The following is a 23,007-nucleotide window of genomic DNA, read 5'->3' as shown; positions in this document are numbered from 1 at the left end:
GCGGGACGGGACGTTTAAAAACGCCCACCCGCATTTAAGAAGCTGCTGTCTGGCCGTTTAATTACAACGGCCGGACAGCAGGTGGTTAATTATGATTGGCTTCCCAGCCAATCAGCATAGAACCACCTTGCTGGCCAATCAGGAAGCTGGCTCCATGTTCCCCTACGCCACTCCTGCTCAGAGAAAATCTTCCTCTGACCTGAAGTTGTGGTATCGGGGAAGGTATTGGAGCATTTGGGTGAGTACGAGTACTAGCACAAATATCGGTACATCCCTTGTTACTATCTATAACCTCTGACCTTGTTTTAGTCCACATATTTCTCTTATCACACAGACAGTCCAGTTAGATACCATAACCATGAAAAAGATATTTAAATGTAAAATGAAGATGTCCCCTATAACTGATTTTCTGCCCCAAATGTTATATGTTGTAAGAAGCGAGTGAGGGGATAATTGGGGAGATATCGATAGAACCAAGCTACATCATCAAGATACGAGCTACCAAAGCCATATCCTGGACATGCATACATGAAATGTGTGTGTACAGACATTAGATCCAGTGAACCTGGAGCTAGAGAACACTTTGCAGATGTTTGGAACGTGCCACAATGCCACCTACACACAGATTTAAATTATGAATTATTACCTGATCACTCCCTTTCCAGGAATCCTCCAGGGCGGTAATTCATGTGACCGTCTTGGAGGATGATTGGGAAATAAAGTTTACATGAAGGTAAAGGCTCAGCAATTCCCACATAAAGCTGTGCCCAGAAACTCAACCACGGGGGTGACATAATGAGCCTTACCTGATTGGCAACCACTGCGTCCTGTGGGTCATCTGGTTCGGCTGCAGCCAACAAAGCTTGCAATGATAACAACACTGTTCGTAACGTCATGGCTGCCGCCCTGAGAACAAGTAAACACATTTTCTTTTACCAGTCAGCGTTCTACTTTAACAACATTCCTCATACACTAAAAAGTCCCAACGTGTACTTAGATGTGGACTCTGTTTACTCTGCTAGGCACTATGTATATATAATTACAATGAAGAAAAAAAAAAACCTGCCTAGACATAACCATCATAAGAAAATGTTACTCCTAAGCTAGCCATACAGTACAATGTTCCATTTTTTTCATTCATCTTGATGGACTAATGTCTTTATTCAACCTCAAATACTATGTAACTATGTATGTATGAACGAAACATAGTAGAACAGATTCCTCCATCAACGCTTATGAGAGTTGACCAAGCAGTCTCACACTCTCTTCACTGTATTCTGATAGAGGCCGCCGTCGGAATGCCCGAACAGAGCCAGCAGCTCATTGGCTGCCGGCTGCATTCATACGAACATTTTCAGACCGGCTCCTTGCCGGCCGATAGTGGCAGCCACCGTGTGAATTGCGGTCGGTTCATCAAGAAATGTGCACATTGTATGACCACCTTTACTCCCTGTGTTACATTTGTCAATGGTGTTGGTGGGCCCAGATACAGTGTGGCACTAACTCCCTCCAAATGATCTCAAAAAGTATGCTGGTAGGGCTTACAAATATTGGTAAACTCGTACTTACATTCTGTAGCAATGGGTCAGCTATGAGTACAGTCCCAAATAGCGGGACATACAGCAAAAAGTAAGCAGTTCTTGTCCCCTCCTATGTTTTACTCCTTTCCCATTCCGGCAATAGGCAGTACCACTAACCAATAATGATGACAAGGAGGATGACCTAGAGTCATATCAGCATGTACTGATTTTCAGGGCTCTGGGCACAATCTAATCTGCAGCTGACATGAAGGCACCTAGAGACGCCTGCTATGGAAAATAAGAGCAGATTTACTAATATTACCAAGTCCAAATAAGCCTACATTAAAGAAGGGGTAACACAGACAAAAAAAATACTCCAAGTGTCTGATTTAAGATTTGCTTATTAGCATAAAGACAGAAGCCAAGATCAAATTCTTACTAGAATATATTTATAGATATAAAGCTCTGCCAGTACGACCCATAGAAGAGTGTTGGCTCAGGCCCAAGTTTCTTACGTTTCTTTCACTGGAAGAGACCGCTATTTTTGCTTCAACCCTATCAGTACACTACTCACATCCTGGAGTTGACATCTTACCACTGGTCTTTCAAAATGTCCAAACATATAGCTCCGGTTACTGAACTAATATTCGGATGCCAGATTTTGGTTATAAACCGCACCTAAAAGACAGAAATAAGTTATGACAACACTATAGGTAAACTTCACCAAATGACATTTAAAGTGACACTAAACTCGGGAGTTAAATCTTAAAAATGCATTCAAATGCCTTAAATATTAACAAACATGTATCCTATTTGTGTATCACTCAGCTGTAGATCCTCAAATCATCTCTGAATTGGCGCTGACACTGTCCTTCCTTCTGGAGAATGGCTACTTTTATTCCCCATGGTCCCTGTGTGTGTGCTGTAAAGTAGTCACCTTTCGTCTTTCTGCTAAAACACCCTGAAGACGTCAAGACGACGAAACGCGTAGGGGCGGGCCTCACTACACGCCATACTGAATACAGGACTCCGTTCCTAGGCTGTTTTACATTGATCGAACAAAAACTTTGGTTGTTCGTATTTGTTCGTTTTAAACTTGATGTTTTTAATAAAGCCTTGAAAAATATTACACAATGAAAGGCTTTTTTCTTCCATAAAACGGGGAGACATATCCTTCATTGAAGAGCACAACTGAGCGGTTTCCTGCTGCTTGTCACAGCCACTACTCACGAGCACAACGAGACGGTGGATGGATGCTTCAGCCCTGAGAGCTTTTGTTTGAGCGTTTTCCGGCTGCTTATCACAGCCACTACTCACGGTGAGTGCACCTTTTGAGGGGATATAGGTGGTATTAACCCTTATCCCCAACACAGTTCACGGAATTTCTTTTGAACATTTGTCTTTTTTGGGATATTTTTTGAACAGTTTTTTTGTTTTGGATCGTGACACATCACATCAACTAACAATTTTTGGTTGTTGTCACTAATTATTTCACATACCCTGTAGGATCAATGATCCAGGGCCATTGATGGTTTTTTCTTATATAAAAAAAAGATCTTGAAGGCACGGAATATTCATGTGTATGTTATATGAATATAATTTATTTATTTGAATCACTTAGATTTATCATATTTATTTATTAGAATTATCTTATATTTATATTTAATTAATTTTAGGGTTTATGATATTTAACACATTATATGTTGCGGGCGCTGCATAATTTGTAAGTTATTTGTTTTGACCCCAAGGTCGATTTTGCCGCAGCCTTGAAACTAAATTGGCACACTAGCACTTATACACTTTTCTAGGTCCAGCGCAGAATCACTTATATCTATAAGGTTAAATATTACTTCTCCATATTACATGGCTTTCACAACTGGTCCATGCGCACAGCTGCAGAGGAGGGTAATGTGTAGGCCAATTTTCAGGCACAGCCAGCCAATCACAGCTTAGGGAGTGCCCCTGTGACCTAGTGTCATTGCTGTGCTCAGGACCAGCATCATCTGACAGGTGTGTATAAAGATTGTTAGTACCAAGTCTGACTGCGTATCTATATCGGGAACTTCTGCTGGCCCTTATGGCTCTCAGAGGACACGCTATTCTACAATGTAAGATCAGTGCCAGGAAGGAAGTTTCTGCAATTCAGCCGACAGACAGGTAAGTATAAAGTACTTCTCAGGGTACTTCTCAGGCATTTGGACTGTTCTAACCCCCCCAACAGGGCCATTTTCTAACAAGTCTACCAGAATGAGATCTTTGAGGAACGTCAGAAACGACACAATCCATCATTACACATAGACTTCTTACCTTAGGGGGATTAAAGGGGTAGGTTTCAGGTATTTTGATTTCTAGCTGGTATCGCCCACCTGTAAAAGAAAAGGTTATCATTTTGCTGACTTCTTAAGGTTACAAATGTAATGCACTGAGAATTATTGTACTAGAAAACATCATTCTAAGATGCAGTCCGCTGAGAGTAATGACAAAATGTCATCCATATGCAGAAGGAGGTTCATCACCAGATACAAGCTGGAAGAACCGTGTATCAGCAGTGATAGAACATAACATTAGGACCTTGGCCAGACAAAAAGAAGAAGATGGTTAAAAATTAAAATAAATATTTTTTTTATGACCATCTAAAGACCAACTGTATAAAAAAAAACATGAATGCCTCTGCAATACATGCACATCCATGTTTTATCCATTTAAAGGGTCAGATCACTTTAAAAGAACACACACTCTATACAGTCGCTATACACAATACTGTCCTCACCCTAAGCTGATCAGATTGTAAAACAATGCCTCTCTTCTGCTCACATACCTGTAAGCTGTCTTCGCAAGGACAGCCGCTGTAGGCCGCACATGTGCAGTGTGCTCTCTCCTGTCGCCTCAGATGAGCTCAGTGGCTGCAACAGGAGATGAAGAGCGCTCTGTGCATGTGCAACCCTCAGGAAAAGGATGATATTAGCAGTAAAATCTGAAAGACCCCAAAAATAGAGAAAAATACCTGATGATCTGCCAGAAAAGCACTTTGCTTCTAATTCTTTGTCGTGGGTTAACACACAGCAATTGTGAGTGGTGTCAGCCCTGCCCAACTATCTCTTGCCAACTACTTAGACCCAACCTACCCACTCTCTCATTTCCTCAGCATAGAGGCTAATCATGCTGTAGTCCTAACATAAGGACTGGTATAGCCAAGTGCTCTCCATGAGACAACACAGTTAGTGAGCACTGGACACAGGACAGCTCAGAATTTCTGAGATAATTAACAGGTAGGTTTTTTGTACTTCTCAAACAAATGTAATAAAACACTTCCAATGGCATATTCAATGGACCAAAAGGGAGCAAATAAGAAAAGTTAATTGTTCGGATTTACATGCACTTTAAAAGCCACCAACTAGTTTTAAAGTAAGCCTGTCACAACCCCAGGCAACGCAAGCACATCATGAAACACATGTATGAGGAGATGAGATTACCATCAATGAAAAGTGCATGTCAAAGATCCAGTATGAGTTTCATACAAATGTCAAACCTTTCATGTCTGGCGAGGCTCTTCTGATACTTGAACATGATAGGCAGCCTTACTGTCACGGTCTAGGGGCTGGGGTACGGGAACCCCGGTGTTTGAGGAGTTGGTTGGAGTCACAGACAGGAGGGATATCTGGGATGTAGGTCACAGGGAGAGAGGAACTAATGGTCTGTGCGTTCTCAGGACGCACTAAGAAGGGCCAGGTATTCGACAGAGCCTCTAATGGGGAGGATGATTGGCTGCTGGACACCTTCCAGGTTGCGGCCCTCTAGCGCACCCACACAGACGCAAAGGACTAGTTGAATTACCGGGGGAACTGGATACAAAGAACAGGTAGGGATGAAACTTGTAACCAAGGAGGAAGATAGGAACAGTGGCACACAATGAAAGAGAAAGACACAAATAAATGTGCAAGACGCACAGCAGAGGATATACTGAAGAGAGTAGACAAGCAAGGACTGAGGAGACAGTGACAAACCGGAAAGGTGAGTAGCTAGGAGGTACACTTAGGAGCATGAAGGTATAAAGTACAAAAAGTCAGAGATGTGCGTTGCACATGCATACAAAGAAAAGGAAGGATAACAGAAGATAAAATGCAAGGTGTAGGACAAAGAGGTAAATGCACACAGGGAGTGTCACAATAGAAGTAAGCACAAAGCTGCAAGGAAAGAGTGTAGCTTAGAAGGGCTAAATGCATAGCAAGGTGGCTACACTGGAAAGGTAAGTAACAGACCGCTAGAGAGAGTTAGCTAGAAGTACAAAGAATGGAACTAGGTAGAAGAAAGCAAACACACAATGGCTGGAGTGAGAAAACACAGAAGTAGTTAGGCAAGGAAGGCAGTATAGAAGCAAAGGGAAATCTTCAGCAAAATACAAAATGGTACACACTGGAATACTATAGTAGGGGCGCAAAGAGCAAAAGCAGGGCATAACGCCAAACAGGGATACCAGCTGGTACAGGAAAGCCAAAGGCACAAGGATCCAAGGAGGAGAAGGCATCAGCCAGTACAAAACAAATAAAGCAAGCTGGTCAGGGAATGGAGTACAGTGGGCATTTGGTGAATGCTTTAGGAATACCTTTTATTGCACAATGAATAAATAAACAGTATGGAAAATAATGATGTGACCCCCTGTAGAGTTTGCCCATGTACAAAGACATGAAAGGTCGATCATTTTTTATCATAGGTGTATTTTATATGATGGAGACAGAATATCAGAAAAAACACAATACAAATGTTATAAATGGAGTTGCAGTTCAGTGAGTAAAAGAAGTATTTGATCCCCGAGTAAAACATGACGTAGTACTTGGTGGAGACGTTTCTTGTATTTGGTTACCAGGTTTGCACACATCTCAGGAGGGATTTTGGTCCTTTTACAGATCTTCTCTAAATCCTTCAGGTTTCTTGGCTGTCGCTTGGCAACTCAAAGTTTCAGCTCCCGCCATAAATGTTCTATAGGATTAAGGTCTGGAGACTGGCCACCCCATGACCTCAATGTGCGTCTTCCTGAGCCACTGCTTTGTTGCCTTGGCGGTATGTTTTGGGTCATTGTCATGCTGACCCATCCACGACCCATCTTCAGTGTTCTGGCTGAGGGAAGAAGATTCTCATCCAAGATTTTACAATAGATGGCCTCATCCATTGGCCCCTCAATACGGCAAAGTCAGCTTGTGCCTTTAGCAGAGAAACAGCCCCAAAGCATAAAGTTTCCACCTCCGTGTCTGACTGTAGGGATGGTGTTCTTAGGGTCAGTCAGCATTTTCTTCCTCCAAACACGGCGAGTCACGATAATGACAAAGAGCTCCATTTTGGTCTCGTCTGACCGCAGCACTTTCTGCTAATCCTTCTCTGAATCATTTAGATGTTCATTGGCAAACTTCATACGGGCCTGTACATGTGTCTTCTTGAAGAGTGTATTGTGTTACCAATGGTTTGTTTGGTGACTGTGGTCCCAACTGCCTTGAGATAATTTACAAGCTCCCCCCCCCGTGTAGTTCTGGGCTGATCCCTCACTTTTCTCATGATCATCCTTACCCCATGAGGCGAAATCTTGCATGGAGCTCCAGACCGAGGGCGATTGGTTATTTTGTATTCCTCCTATTTGCGAATAATCGCTCCAACAGCTGTTTCCTTCTCACCAAGCTTCTTGCTGATAGTCTTGTAGCCCATTCCAGCATTGTGCAGGTCTACAATCTTGTCCCAACGTCCTTTGACAGCTCTTTGGTCTTGCCCATGGTGGTGAGGTTTGAATGGTAGAAATAGATTCTGTGGACAGGTGTCTTTTATATACATAACGAGTTGTCGTTAGGAGCACCTTCTTAAAGTGACAGGACTAATCTGTGTACCACATAGCCAGTCTGTGGGAGGAGCCAGAATTATTGTTGGTTGGCAGGGGATCAAATACTTATTTTACTCACTGAACTGCAACTCAATGTATAACATCTGTATCATGTGTTTTTTCTGGAGTTTTGGTTGATATTCTGTCTCTATCATTTAAAATAGACATCTGATACAAATTATAGACCTTTCATTTCTTTGTAAGTTGGCGAACTTACAAAATTTGCAGGGGATCAAATCATTATTTTCCTCACTGTATATGGCCTATCTTAAGTGCTCGTTCACACCAGGCAGCATTTATCAGCATTGACAATTTAAAGACACAATGCAGGTGAATAAAACATTGTTAGGAGGAGGAATACAATGCAAGCTAGCATTTTAAAAAAAACTTGATTTTGATGTGCTTTTACCTGCAATATTTTTTAGGTTGGTGACAGGGTTTCTTTCGAGGTACATGGGAAAGGGGTGGGGGGGTCTTTGACACACACGTTTTAATGCCCAGTGGCTTGAACATGTTGAATACAAAGTTTAATATATAGTGAAGTGAAACTGATAAGTAACAAGTTCATTGACAGTGTGGAGTAGATCTGGAGGGTATATTCACATAAATGGTCCCACAGCTTTCTGAAAGGTGTGTGCAGCGTATGGTGTATGCCATATGTATGTATAATTCCTCCATGATCAGTGGACTCCAGTGGGGGCACATGATGTGACCTCATCTGCGCCTTCAGTAATTATTCATGGAAATCCTGACGGGCCATGTTGGACCATGTAGTGAATGCGCCCCATTGTTTGCATGCAGCTGTGGGACGGGGAATCCCTAGCTACAGCAGATTAGGCACAGTTGCTTCATTTCAGGTTCAAATGAGCTTGGGTTTGGTCCGAACCTGACCTCACCTTAGTTCCATTTGTTTAATTCAGACATATAAATGAATCCAAAGCTCATCCCTATTTGGAACATGCTCTCACTATGGTGCAGTGACAGCACCTCAGACTAATTTGAATTTATATGACCCTTCTATTTTCATCCTTATTTGTGAGGACATAATTATTACTGACAGTGATAAACATTATACCCCAATGGAAAACATCACTCTGCTTTCCAACTATAGAATGGTGAAGAAAATGAAGAATGACATCACCATTATCCACAAGGGCACGGCTAAATAATACCATAATGAATCATACAGTTATCCAGATAGACTCCGTAACGAACAGCTAAGACTCAGCTAATTGTCTCAAGATTAACCTCTAACTAGCTACAAAGGCATGTCATGCAATTCATTAGGGGAAAACCTAGTCCAAGTATTCATTAAAACATTAAAAAACAAGCATAAAATAACCTGATTCTTAATATTCTCAACATCATAGAATCTGAATCCAATCGGCAGTTCTTACCTTCATATGGAGTATCAGGAGGGCCAGCAATTTCCCCTCTCAGTTCAGAGAAGTTCTCATCTACTAGGTCTACTTTGATTTGGTTTTTGCTAGTCTAAGAAAAAAAACAGAAAAAGGAAATATTAGAAAATAAACAATTCCTATGCAAACATAATATCTAGGATATAAAAGACATACATTGCTGCCATTTCATGGTATTACAAGAATGGCCCAGTGTCGTTGATGAACCATTCTGGGCTTATGCTAATTCTCAAGTCACAGAATGTTTCCGTCAATACATATATTTTAATTATAAGAGATGCAGCTCTTTGGACACATTCTGAAAATGCTTAAAATGTAGGCAACTACTAAAAACTGAACCGATCAGAAACTTTCTGAAATAGATTTGTGGCAAATCAGAACATACATCAAGAGGATCATTTTTCAAAGAGAAAAACTGCACATCCATCGGGCCCATTCACAGCGCAACTTGTTAAATGCGTCATTTTTTCTGACCTGCAGGACATGCGTTGCAACACAAGGCAACACTAACGTGACTCTGACCAAGCCCGAGTAGGTGAAACGCGTTAGTGGGAATGACCAGCAGGTGGGGGATCATAAGTTTGGAGATGCTGGATTTTACCAATAGGTGAAGATCGGCAGTGTGCGGCTGTTTGCTTGGATGGCTTTTGCTGTGGATTATGGATGGCTCTCTAGCCAGAACCTGCAATGAACCCAAGCAGTGGAACTGTGATGTGGAAGGTCTCTCTCTGCAGCATTTTTACACTAGTTATACAGGACTGTAACCACTGGTTAAGGATCCCAAGGCATTGTATGTTAATGTACTTTTTTTTAAACTGTCCCTCAGTCTGTCCCCTTATCTGCACACTGCGATCTATTCAAGACAGCAGAAGCTTGTCTATAGCGTGCTATGTATAATCTCGTTCCATAGAAACAGCGGAGAAGAAAATAAATGTTTTTGACTAATTATTTTTAGGCATGATGTGTGAATAGGAACACAAACATAGTGGAGGTTTCCCAAATTTAACTGTAAAAGTGGAAATGCAGTTTGGGGGTCCCAAGACAAAGCAGTTCCTTATCCATGACAAGGCAGAGTTATGTTTCTGACGCAGAAATAGAGCATGATATTATAATGCGAACGCGTTCCCATATTTTATGTGAGATAAACATTTAACAACAAGGTCCACTTTAATCAGAAGCCATATGCCACCAACCTCAGGGACCACAGCAGAGTTCAGTAAGGGAGGGTTAGAACCCGTCAGCTTTTTCTTTTCCCATCTGTGTCCCATTAGGGAGACTTCCCCTCACTTCCTGTCTGATAGCGGCAACAATAAATGAGAAGTACTCTCTCCAAAAGTCAGGGAAATCCCTGGTGGTCAGCGGGGTCACCAGAACTAGTGTCCCCATTGGAAGATTTTCCCTCTATTCCTGTTCTGGTGACAACCCAAAATTTGGGGTTTTCTTTTACTTTCAATGATAATGGTCACCAGGACAAATAGAAAAGGTGAATCTCCCTAACATGGACACAAAAATAAAAACTTGACAGGTGTTCTAATCCATCTCCACTGCACCCAAAACTAAAACATGGCTTCAGTTGCACTGTAATTCAGGTTAGCTATGATTAACAAACTATAACTTACTATCGTTACTGGAGAGAAAAAAAAATGATGTGCACACTTCACTAAGGCTCCGTTCACACCTAGGCGTCAGCTTTTTTGCACATATTAGCGCACATACTGTTTAGCGTCGTCTAGCGTATTTAGCACGTTTTGCACATTTGTGAGCGCATAAGACGTGCGTCTTAGAGAGCAGATTGAAATAAATTGCGGTGAATGGAAAAATGAGCAAAACTATGTGTGACTCTACGTTGGAATTTCAGAATTTTATTCATCCTCCAATGTCATTCTAGTACCAAGAAAATGGTAGGTCCCTCTGCACTCCTTATAGCATTCCCGGCCCAAATTACAATGGTGGTGCTCGCAGTGGTAATCACGGATGGCGCCGTGCACATCAACAGTAAGGGCCTGTTCACACGACGTCCGTTTTGTGTGCTGACCGGATCTGTACGCTGCTGAACTCAAAATGCATCCCAATGTATCCCTATGTGTTTTATGGGCTACAGTTCTCACGTGCGCAGTCCGTTCAGCTTACGACAGAAAAAATACTGCATGTCACATTTTGTCCTTTCCGGAAACGCACGAACACAACGAAAACGGAACGGAAACGCAACGCAATGCAGCTAAGGGAAAAAAAATGGTATTCTTGCTCCACTTATTATGATGTTATCAACGATAGACGGACAGGTTGGGGTAGAGGTAACGACATGAACTGCAAACATTTGGAACATGCCCATTACCTTGCCATGGACATACGAATAAAGGGAAAAAAAATTATCCGGGTGACCTCGCAAATCCTCATACAAACTCCAGAACTGACCCTTGGAGTCCCGGAGCCTCAAGATTGGATGTATCCAATAACGACGTCTCCTGCGGGCTCGTTCTCTGCAGATTGCTGTAGCCAGCAACATCAACTTGCCTGCAAATATGTGATACATGTCTGATCACCAGCTTTACATAGAGGGCGGAAGTGACCTCAGAGGCTGAATCTGCATACTGACAGCCCCTTGGCTAAAAAAAAATAAAAAAATGAACTGTCACCCATCAAAAACGCAATGCATCAGCAGCTCCACGTCTGCTGATCAGGACCTGTTCTCATGTGAACAGGCCCTAAAAAGCAGGAATCACCAGAACTCTGTAAATAATATTCAAGTAATAAACGTCCATTTATTCGGACCAGTTGTCACAAACGAAATACCGGGGAAAAAAAACGGTATTTCGCTTGTGACGACTGGTCCGAATAAATGGACGTTTATTACTTGAATACTATTTACCGAGTGCTGAGGATTTCTGCTCTTTAATATTCTAGTGCCAGTGATTAGTACATGGGTGACGTCACATTATACCCAACCTTTAGCTTTCTTGCACTACCACCATCAGAATTTGTATACTATTTAAATGCATCAATAATCCAGTAATTAAAAGGAGTAAATACAAGCCATCAATATCCCAACAATTTGCTCTTTCAATTCTAAAGTCACGGCAGACAATCAACTCCTGTTCTAGTTCTTTGATCAACACAAACCTTTGCTTTTAAGCGGTCACAATGAAGAGTTGAAACTGTCAGCATTTCTGGAACATTTTACTCACACAAGTAAAGACAGCCTGCTGACTCGGGGGTATAGCAACAGTTTGTATCCGTCACTGGAGCCCACGAGGGACAAAATACCGTAGACAGAGCTAGTCGAATCCACGAGTCAAAGGTAGTTGCACGCTCACAGAAGTGATTACTTCAACCGACTGCAGCTTTACAACTGGCAATATCAGAAGTGAACACTGGCACCAACACAAAAGGTAGGCAACCTTGGTACTCCGGCTGCAGTGGAACTACAAATCCTTGTCAGAGTCTTGCAAATCCTCATTGGATTTGTAGTACTACAACAGCTGGACTGCTGAGGTTGCTTACACCAAATAGTGTTGTTGTGTTTACAGAAAAGAAAAAAACAATGTCCATGTCCTGAAGCCATGTAGTAAAATGTGTGCAAAAAGCGCACAAAAATGTGCATAAAAACGTTTTTGCCTAGGTGTGAACATGACATGGGCTGCTCCACTGTTACCATCCTCTTTTCTTCACGTCATGTCCCCTGGGAAAGTACAGCCCTATTCTTATTCAAGCCTACGGGGCTCAATGCTGAGGCATGGCCAGCGCTGAGGTGAGAAAGTGACTAGGTAAAAGGTCTCTAGGGTTAGGGGGCTAGGAGAACTGACAGGTAACTGATACTAGGCATCCTACGCACCTATAAAATTTAACTATGCATAGCCCCTGCCAGCTTATTTTTTTTGCTGCCCATGTCCCCTTGGAAACAGGGATGTGGAAATTTTCTAAGAAAAACAATTACTTGTCCAGGGACTAAGGTGGGGGCCCAAACTACTTGTCATGATACAAAAAACATAAGTTAGGTAGCTGGTAACTTTGTTTCCAGGAATCTTCCAAGGAAGCATCTGAGAGAAGGGATCCACCCACCTGAAACAGGAAATACATCATCCAGGAAGCCCCCTATGTGATAGCCAATTTACATGACAGGTCCTCCTTATTGAGCCTCGTCTAGGGCATCTTGCTGAATGTACTTCGGCCAGGGGTAGCAAACCTCCGGCCCTCCAGCTGTGGTGAAACTACAAATCCCATGATGCATCTCTTCAGCAGTCATGTCTGTGGCTGTGAGAATCTTGCAATGCCTCTATGGATTTGTAGTTCCACCACAGCTACAGGGCCGGAGGTTTGCTACCCCTGATTTAGGCCCTTGATCAAAGGCTGTCATTTCAGGGACTTCTGACCTTTTCAGAAGCCAAGGGCTCCCTGGGCAAGTAAGTTATATTCACCCAGTTAAGCCCCTAAGTTTAATACAATTTATTTGATCATTCCCATATTTTTAAGTTGTTTGAGCCATTGAATGCACTCACAAATCTAAACAGTTAAGCATAGGAATTTGTTAAATGAGCAAATTAATATAACAGGGTGTTTAACCCTTTATTACATGCACTCCCAGCACCTAACAGAGAAAACAGGGCGGCAGCTTTGCAGCTATCACTGGACCTGACCTGTACTGCAAAGTGCCATGCAGCAAGAAGAGGCGACTGAGATAAAACAAATATCACATGGCTGGCCTATGATCCTGAGGTCTGACACTCCTCCAATACTATAGGCAGAATACAGAAGCTGATGCATGGGGAAAAAAAACCCAGGTCATTACTTCAGCATACTAAACCTGTCGCCCTACCATGTCGTTGTACCCAATAGACTTATCTCTAAACGATGCCTATAATATATAGGTGCAGGCACAACCATGAACCCTGAAGTATGTAGCTTGTCTCTGCAGTGAGACAATTTTATTAGGGCTTGTCCATATCTGCTGAATTCAGGTGCGTGTCCGGAACAATGGTCTCAAATCACATCTCTGTGTCCGATTCCTGTCGTTTATAACATAAAATAATCGGGCATGAAAACACACTACTTTGATTTTCAACCGCATAACATTTCCCTAAAGCATGTGCCTGAGCATGCAAAATGCCTTCTGAATGCAGGGAGCAGTCAGTATTTCTAAGCCATTCACACCCAGGATGAATACAACCTTGACATCCCCCCTGATATAAGGCCAATTCTCCTGTGTGAAATTGAGCAGAATGTAAAAGCATGAAGTCAACCACCTGAACCCATGCCTGAGGTGGATACAGGACAAAGATAGTGATTTTTATGGAATAGCCTGGAGAAGAAAGAAAAGAAGCTATGCCACATAGAAGACCCCTAACAAAACATATGCTATATATAACCCAGTAGATTTTTGACTATATACGTCCGGTAAAAGGATGCATTAACAATGTCCCGTCCAGGGGAACCCCCATATGGTGAGCTTAAGCCAACCAGGGTTACATAGTAGGTGCCAGTATACATAAGGTAGGCGGTATTTGGTTACATGAATACTTGCCATTGCACTCCATGGCTCTATGTGCAGAAAATAATCTGGCCAGCTAGGTACCAAAATGATGCTCCTATCTGCGTTAAGGACTTACTCATGTATGCATTTACATGCATACGTGTCTAGATGCATCTAGTATTCTGCCACAAATAGAAATTAACACTGCAATCTGGAAGCAACGGACTTCTGTCTTTCACAAACACATGTGCAGACAAATTCTTAGTTGTGTGTGTTCGATAGATAGATAGAATCTCACAGAAGTGAGTACACACCTCACATTTTTGTAATGATACCACACACTTCTGCTATATTAAAGATGATAGGCAAGGATTTCTACCTGCAGCCTCTTATAACTGCGGCACCGCAGTAAATATTATGAGCCGTCTTCCCCAGGTGGGATAAGTGAGCATTTTTGCTTGTTCGCTCATTCAACATATGACACACACACACACATATAATAGCGTAGTCCACCTGGTTGGAACACTGATGCTTATCTGGGGGTTTAGAAGGGTCGTTCCACTGAGGAGCAGACCCACCCAAGGTGAGACTGAAATCCATTGTGAAACCTCACCCGAGCAGTAAGAGGAAAACTGGTGATCTTAAGGAACTATAGAAGAGTCCCTTAACATTTCTGTAAAGGCAGCACCAGCTCCTGCTATAGTACAGGTGTGTCTATATTTAGCCTTTTATCCCCCCAAAATAATCATTATAAAGTAGCCTTATTCTGGTGGGATAAAGTTATAGCATATCCGCTTATGTGTCAGCGTATGCCGCATACCTAGAGCCTTATCAGGTTTTAACCCTAGAGGAAAAAATGAGGCTCTAGTGATAAGGAAAAAATAATAATAAAATAAAATAACAGTGCCGCCCAAGTGGCAGGAACTCCAAGATTGTCTGGAGGTTTCCACCAGTGCTGTTACAATGGTCAATCACCTGTGTAGCAGATCCACCCAGGTGAATTGAAATCCATTGGGCAAAACTCACCTGAGTAGTGAGATAAAATTTGTTGAACTCAAGGAACTGCAGAAAAATTCCCTATTACTTCTGCAAAGGCAGCACAGGCTTCAGCTATGGTATAGATGTTGAGCAAGGATCTCTATGTGGAGCTTCTTATCACAGCAATAGAGGCTATGGCATATCCGATTAGCTATTTGGCGTATGCAGAATACATATATGCAGCGATCCTGCCCAGCGCCGACTACAAGAGGCATCGCGTGAGGCTACGGGGATCGGAGTAAAACTGTGAGTGAGGGAAGCTGGGACGGGGCTGGCTGTAAATCTATTGCTATAGTGTACTGGACGTGTGTAATGTATATGTAGTACATATATATACAGCACACACCTCCACTACACTACAGCAATAGAGTTACAATTCTCCCCTGCTAACATGAATAGGTTAAACCATGATCCATAGTACATAACATGTACTTGTACTATGGATCATTTAAAGTCACCTGTCCCTTTAAGAAAAAGTATCGGTAATTGATATCGGCAAGTACATGAGGGGATGTACTTGTACTTGGTCCTGAAAAAGTGGCATCGGGACATCCCTAATAGAGCCTTATCAGGTTTAACCCTAGTGGGAAATCAATGCTCTTGTTATAAAAGGGCAAAATATAACAACCCAAATGTCAGGAATTGCCCAGATTGTCTGGAGGTTTCCACCAGTACAGATAGCAAGGTCATTCCCCTGTGGAGCAGCCCCACCCAGGTGAAATAAAAAGAGAAAATCTCACCCTATATGGAATACATAGAATAGAACCCTATCAGGATTCACTCTAGTGGGAAAGCACAGCTCTGGCAATACAAGGGCAAAAAAATATAACTGTGCAGCCCAATTGTCAGTAATTGCTCCAGATTGTCTGGAGATTTAGACCAGTGCAGACAGCAAGGTCATTCACCTGTGGAGCAACCTCACCCAGGTGAAATTGCCTATGTGCAACCTTTGTCTGTCTCTCCAGGTAAAACAGGGTGACCCCAGCCCCCACCCCAATACCTCAACATATACAAGTGAATAAAAGGGAATAGGAATAAAAATAAAACAATCCGTGCCTTAGTGCCACAGAAAACATGTCTTAGGGTACTACATACATGCCGTCTGGTTCACTGGTACGTTGTCTGAAGGCATAAGAACATGGCTGACCACCGCAAAACACACATTACCTCCAACAGAGTGTGGCCCTGCAGTCTCAGGTTTCCATTAGACTGGCGCTGCTAGGAATACTTTCCTGTATAAGGCGTTACAACAAAGCATGCTCCCTACCCCCAGCCATATGTACACAAGAGGGGAGAGTACAGGGGAAGTCTAAAGAAAAAAGTGGAAAAGCCAAGATGTCCTAAAGAAGAGACTGCCAGGACCATCCCCAGCCCCTGGGGAACCACACCCTGTCTGTGTAAAGGTGGCCATACACTCTACAACCATCGCAAGACTTTAGTCTTGCGATGGTTGTACAGGGATTAAAAAAACGTACGATCTGCCTATCTTGGACAGGCAGATCGCACTCTCGATCATCGCAAGCCCGCCTCCCTGAGGGGCGGGCTTCCGATGACCGCAATGCTGAACGGGCAGCCCGTTCGGCATTTGTCTTCCGAGCACCGTTCTAACCAGCCGAGAATCGTACGATTCCCGGCTGGTTTTCGAACATGCTGGTTCGACAGAAGACGTGCGGCCGTACAGTAGAAACGGTCGCACGTCTCCGTTCACACTGCTCGATTATCGTACGAAAAACCGATCGCATGCGATTATCGTACGATAATCGTGCAGTGTATGGGCACCTTGAGAGAGATATGATCATGGACTTTCTCTCATGCATGCCCCTTATAGGAGATACACAGATCTGGCAGAAAGGCTTGGACTGGAATAAAGACAATTTGTCAATGCAGGAAGCAAATCCTAGGGTGTGTTGGCTTCTTCTGGCAGGGGTTTATCCTCTGAGGCCTATACTTATGGCAAAAAAGGGAAGGGCTCAGAGCCTGCCACCCGAGACCAGGCTGAACCCACATGGAGAGAAACCCACCGAGAGGTGTATAAACCAAGCCAAGTACCCTTTGCCCCACCGAAGCAGGCCCCCAGAGCAAGAAGGGCACAGGTAGGTGGGACTTGTCAACTGTAGACCCGCCTACCTTGAGCTGCCAACTTGAATCCCCAGAATGGGAGAAGCCACCTGTGACGAGTCTGACGGTGTGCACACCCTTTGCCGGCTGGACTCACGCTCCTGCCCCACTCCTGGCGCCCCTCTGTGTTGGTGTGGATTGCCGACAAGGCATAGTATTCATGTCCTGCTGTGACTCAGCTCTGCTACCGGCCAGAGAGCCCAACGTGTCATCCATCAATTCCTCTAGTAGGACACTCCGGGGGGACTCAACTAGAGTCACTATGCCAGCAAGGATAGTTGCCATCTCCTTCAATATGGGGGGAAACCTCTGGGCAAACAGTTTTTTATAAGGACTCTGGGGGAGCCAGCCCTGGCTAAATGAGGTCCTCCAGGTCCACTGTCCTGCGAGTGAGAGCCGCATGCCTCTGCATTCTAGCACGAAGGCCTGGAGTAAAATAAATGTTACTATGCTCCTGTTCGGCCGGAGGAAACAAAATACTGAGGTGGTTAGGAGGGACCACCCCTTTTATTCTAATTGTGGATGATGTGTTTTCTGTTTCAGGTGGGTGGATCCCTTCTCTCAGATGCTACCCTGGAAGATGACTGGGGAAAATTATTTTAACCAAAACCGTATTTAACCGTGCTAAGAAGCACTTCTCATTGAGTGCTCGCAATTGGCAAGCAAAATGTCAAATTCATAGCGCAGGGCTACGCTGGAAAGCAGTACGGACAGTACACCCGTACCGGCAGTGAAGCTGTTTGCCAGAAAGGTAAGTATAGTACGCGGGTATAGTAAGTATAGTATTCCATTTTCACAAATTACTTAGGAACTTACCCTTTAATGTACATTGTTAGAGAGTGCTGTTGCCCGGCTACAATATGGCACGCAGCGGAATGCGGCCAGCACTCACACACAATGCCCAATTGCGGGCGATAGGAATCGCGCACCCTGGGGAAAGATTTTCTATAATGTCCTTTCCTGGTGAGACAACAGGAAGTAAGAGGACATCCACTTTAGGAAGTGAGGGCAATCGCCCTCTTAAAAAACAGTTGTCACAGGAACCGGTGTCCCCATTGAAGATTTAGCCTCCCCTCATGTTCTAGTAACATTTTGAATTTGTGGCAACTTTTTGTATAGGTGATTTCAGTCTCCAGGATTAAGAGAAAAGGTGAATCTCTTTCCTACTCCATCCAAAGCTAAAAAAAAAAAAAGGTATTCCATTATACATAGCTTGTAGCTTGCATACTTGTGGTTTGATTTCTATTGGTGTGAATGACGCATACGTACTGCTATGCAGCAAGGAAAGTCTGTAAAAGTTTATTAGGAACACGCCCCACAGTTTTTCAGGAAAACCCCAGCAACGTTTACCTTCATTTCCAAATAATCAAATGCACAAAGCATGACTGCAAAACAGTGAGGAAATCACCGGCATTAAAAAAACATGAACTGCTTTCATAGACAAACTGACATCAAATGTATGGCTGCACAACTCTATCAAGGGCCATTCATTCTGATGTCTTAAAGTAGTATTCAACGCACAACTTCAGATCAAAAGCATTTCTTTACATTTTTGCCCAAACCCTTAAGCACCTTTCATACGTGTTTATCAGGAGAGGATCCGTGTACAGATCCTCTCCTGATCACAGCAGTACGGATCTGATGTCACCACTGTGACATCGGAGTCTGTACAGCTTTTTCCTCCATCGCAGAAACTGCCAGGCCCCATGCGAGTCTATGGGGAATCTGATGTAAACAGACACGTGTCCGGTCACATCAAATTACCCCCGGTCCGGTCCGGTCCATCGAAATAGGACACTGCTCTGCCAGACCTGGCGGTAAACGGATGCTCGTCCGTTTACACACGGAGGTCATACACTTGCAGACCCGATCGGACCGGCCATGTGAAAGGGGCCTTACAGTCGTCATGTTTCCAAACAGTTGGCTCCAACTCTCTGAGCTCTTGCTTTCCTGAACTTCCTGCCCAGTACAAGATTACAAGGGACAAAGCAGTCTCCAGTAGCCGTTCCTTTACTAGCTTGGAGAAGGAAGGAAGAAGGGAGCAGGCGAATGGTCTGCCTTGCTGTACCTGTGTGTTTACTAGCACATACAAGGGTGGCTCCAGAGGATTCTGCAAGGGAAAGGAGCCACCTGAAACAGAATATCAGGGCCAGTGCTCAGGGAACCAGCTGACTGTGCAGGAAACAAACTTTTAACGTCAATGAGCAGCATCCATTGTAAGTAATTTAAATCAGCATGTGAAATAATAAGAACCCTTTGAGTCGAATATCACATTAAACTGACCATCCACTGGCAGAATTTCGTATGACAGTTAATAAGGAAATATCTTGTCAGAACAGACAATGGCCTATGTTATGGCTATCAATTGTATTTCCACTTTCACAGCCAAATTGGGGTAACAACCTCTTTTCTAACATGTTCCCAATCACATTGTATATGACTCAAATTGAAAACTAGATTTCAACACTGTCTGTCCTAACAAAGGGTTAAATGGAAGCTCAGTTTGTCCCTCTAATTTAACTTTGAAACTGCTCAGAATAGCCCGAAATCTGCACAAAGGTCTTCACCAAAGAAATCACTAAAAGGTGAGAAACATTGTTTAAAAATGTTGTGTGAATATGAACACAAACATAGTGGGCTTTTCTCATTTACCTGCAAAAGTGGAAATAGACTTTACGTATAGAAGAAATCTAAAGTAATGAGCCATAAACTGGAGGTAATAACATGGCTCAGAATTGGTATGGGTTGGTGAACTCTGACTTTGCTGCTATTTTTACAGAACTCTCTCTGTAAGGCTCCATTCACACCATCTGTGTTGGAGCTGCGCTGGCTGTTGCTTCCAGCACAGCTCCTATGCAAGGCAATAGGTCACAGAGGGTGCCTATTCACACCACCGTGTTGGGGTAGAAATGTGGTGGTGTGCGTTGAAAAAAAACAAAAACTAAGGCATGCCTTACTTTTTTTTTCAACGCAGCAGGATGCATTACACAACCTTGCACTCCGCTGTGCCTGTAGAAGTGAATGAAATGTCACTTGTGACATTTCAATAACATTGTGTGATGCGCTGGGATCAGCACTTCAGTACACCAGCAGCTGTGTGGCTAGTGCAGCGTCTGGTGTGAAAGGCCCTCAAGCAAACAATGAATGCTGCTGCCTGCCCTGCCATACTCTGCTGGGTTGAAGAGAAACGTTCTGGAAGGTCCTCATCATCTGGAACACATCTAGGTGTCAGATCCCTGTCCCCCGTGTCCTCCAAGGATGTAGCGTCTAGCAGAGGAAACCACAGAGCACATTGGAGGACCCCCGCATCTGATCAGTCTGGAAAGGTTGAGGGCAGAAGATCTAGGATCAATCTCCTCTAAATCAACATAACAGAGTTTGGCGGTTCTGTGTTGAGTTAGTGTCACACTGTCCCTTCATATTCCTGTGGAACAGAGGTTCTTAGATGTTTTAATCCGAGGACTCAAATAAGAAATCAGTTACTTGTACTGGAACCCAAGAGAATCATTACCAAAATGTCAACAAATCCATACAAAGACAGATAATGTGGCGGTATAACACTTCGCAGACTTCAACTAGCACTGGGGACCTCCCAACCTTGTCTGTATCATACCCCCCTCAAAGTAATAAAGCCACAGGACCAGCATGACCATCAGGAGACTAGCATTTTCAGGAGGTTAATAACACGGGCAGTGCATATGTTTTACTCAAACATTTACTTTAAGAAGACAGTGATTTTTTTTAAATTAATATATCCTATAGAAGCATTTCACAACCTTTCACCCAAGAGGAACCCTTGAAATGTTGAGGTCTCAGGGAACCTGAGGCATCTCAGGGTACATTAGCAAGATCAGTACATTGTAGGTATAATACTTGCTCTTTAGGACAAAAATCCTTTGTAGTCCTTTGCTTCCGGGCGGTGCTGCAGCGACTTCCCTTCTCGTAGAACGAGTCACTCACTCAGCACCTCCTCCATTCTTGTATTCTTTTCAATGAATACAATACAAATCAGACAAGGTGAAGAGGCAGGACTGATGACATCATAATCCACTGACATCCAATCACTGAACATCTTGTATTCACTAAAAAGAATACATTTTCTGAATGTAGGAGGTACCAAGCAAGGGACCATCTCTATGCTCAATGTACCAGACAGGAAGTCGCTGCAGCATTGCCAGAAGACCAAAGGGGACACAGTATGTTCCATAGACTACAAATGAAAATATGAGTATCCCCTGCAGCCCTTCGATATGAACCAATCCAGTACACTGTGCTGGCCCAATCTAATATTTGAATACAGATGTTTCTTGAAGTTCTCCTTTAAACTCAGCCACTCTGTAAAGGTTGGTATGTTCCAATAAAATGTAGCTATGGAAAAAAAATACAAAAGTCCAAGGTATGAGTCTAGTCCAAAGAAGTTCACTCCCAGCCCCGCATTGGAGATTACAAAAATGAATAACTTGCCCATTCATAAGATCATATCATCCGGAATACCCAATTATTGAACACATGCATAGCTTTAAGGACCCAATGTCTTCCAATCAGCAGACAGTGGAGAAAACAATGTTGTGCGCAATTCGGTGACCTGGAAGCACCTTATAAAGTCCATGGTTTAGAAGTATATCTGTAAAAAAATAAATCAAGGCAACTGGACTTGCAGTATTTTTTGTTTCTTGAAGACGTTTCACTGGTCATCCAACCAGCTTTCTCAATTCAGAATAACTTGTACGAGGAATTTTTGTACAGGTCATTCTGAATTGAGAAAGCTGGTTGGATGACCAGTGAAACGTCTTCAAGAAAAATACAGCAAATCCAGTTGCCTTGACTTATTTTTTACAGATATACCATGACCTGGATAAATGAGAACCTTTACGGACACATGGTTTAGAAGGCCTCTAGCTTTAACGTGCACCTGTGTCCAAACTATAGACATTTACTTTTATATTCGGAGGGAACCCTTAAAACTAGAGTGTCAATATTATGCCAACAGAAACCAAAGCTGCTATGGTCTCTGTGTGGCCTTTTCCTTGCTCATCTAACTTTGAGATTAGCAGGAAGTAAGGGAATAAGAACGGGGAGGCCACAGGGTCACCAGGACAGCATAGCAGACAGAGGAGGCCCGAGTGATTCTGGAAAAAGACTGAGCGCAGGTGTAGGTATTAGAGCAGGCCTGCACAAATCCCAGTCACCAAAGCAACAACAAAAAAGCTCTCTGGCGATAAAGGTATTTAAGCATTTTATATACCGTTTCAATGACTGCAGCTCCACCAGCCACCATTAGGCGGCCCATAGTAGAAACATGGAAGGGAATTTATTAAAACTGGAGCAGACAAAATCTGGAGCAGCTGCCCATGGTAACCAATCAGCCTCTCTCTTTCATTTTCAAATCCCAACAGAACAAACTGAAGAGAGAAGCTGATTGGTTGCCATGGGCAACTGCTCCAGTTTTGATAAAATCCCCCCCATTGTTTTCACAATCAGTCACAAGTGTTCCGTCCTTGTGGTGTTTTTTTGTTTGCAGATTCTTTGTAAAGAAACTATAGGTCAGCACTGTGATACTGAGAGAGAATATGGGTCAGCACA

At 43.2% G+C, this 23,007-nt stretch overlaps 1 protein-coding gene across 4 annotated transcripts in view; it reads right to left on the bottom strand.

Moving 5' to 3' along the window:
* Positions 1 to 23,007, bottom strand: part of UBE2K (ubiquitin conjugating enzyme E2 K) — a 28,400-nt gene that overhangs the window by 4,407 nt on the left and 986 nt on the right. For 2 of the 4 annotated variants that reach the window (XM_018564497.1, XM_018564505.1), the window contains exons 2-5: positions 8,781 to 8,874; positions 3,828 to 3,886; positions 2,116 to 2,198; positions 807 to 906 (exon numbers count right to left, since the gene is read on the bottom strand). In XM_018564497.1, the coding sequence (XP_018419999.1) occupies positions 807 to 906; positions 2,116 to 2,198; positions 3,828 to 3,886; positions 8,781 to 8,874 (336 nt within the window). The remainder of the gene's footprint in view (positions 1 to 806; positions 907 to 2,115; positions 2,199 to 3,827; positions 3,887 to 8,780; positions 8,875 to 23,007) is intronic. The other 2 variants (XM_018564521.1, XM_018564513.1) reach the window with 2 other exon arrangements.

The sequence above is a fragment of the Nanorana parkeri genome, unplaced genomic scaffold (genome assembly GCF_000935625.1).
Source record: "Nanorana parkeri isolate BGI_ZX_2015 unplaced genomic scaffold, ASM93562v1 scaffold24, whole genome shotgun sequence".
Classification (NCBI taxonomy): domain Eukaryota; kingdom Metazoa; phylum Chordata; class Amphibia; order Anura; family Dicroglossidae; genus Nanorana; species Nanorana parkeri.
This window is presented reverse-complemented; position numbering and strand designations above follow the sequence as displayed.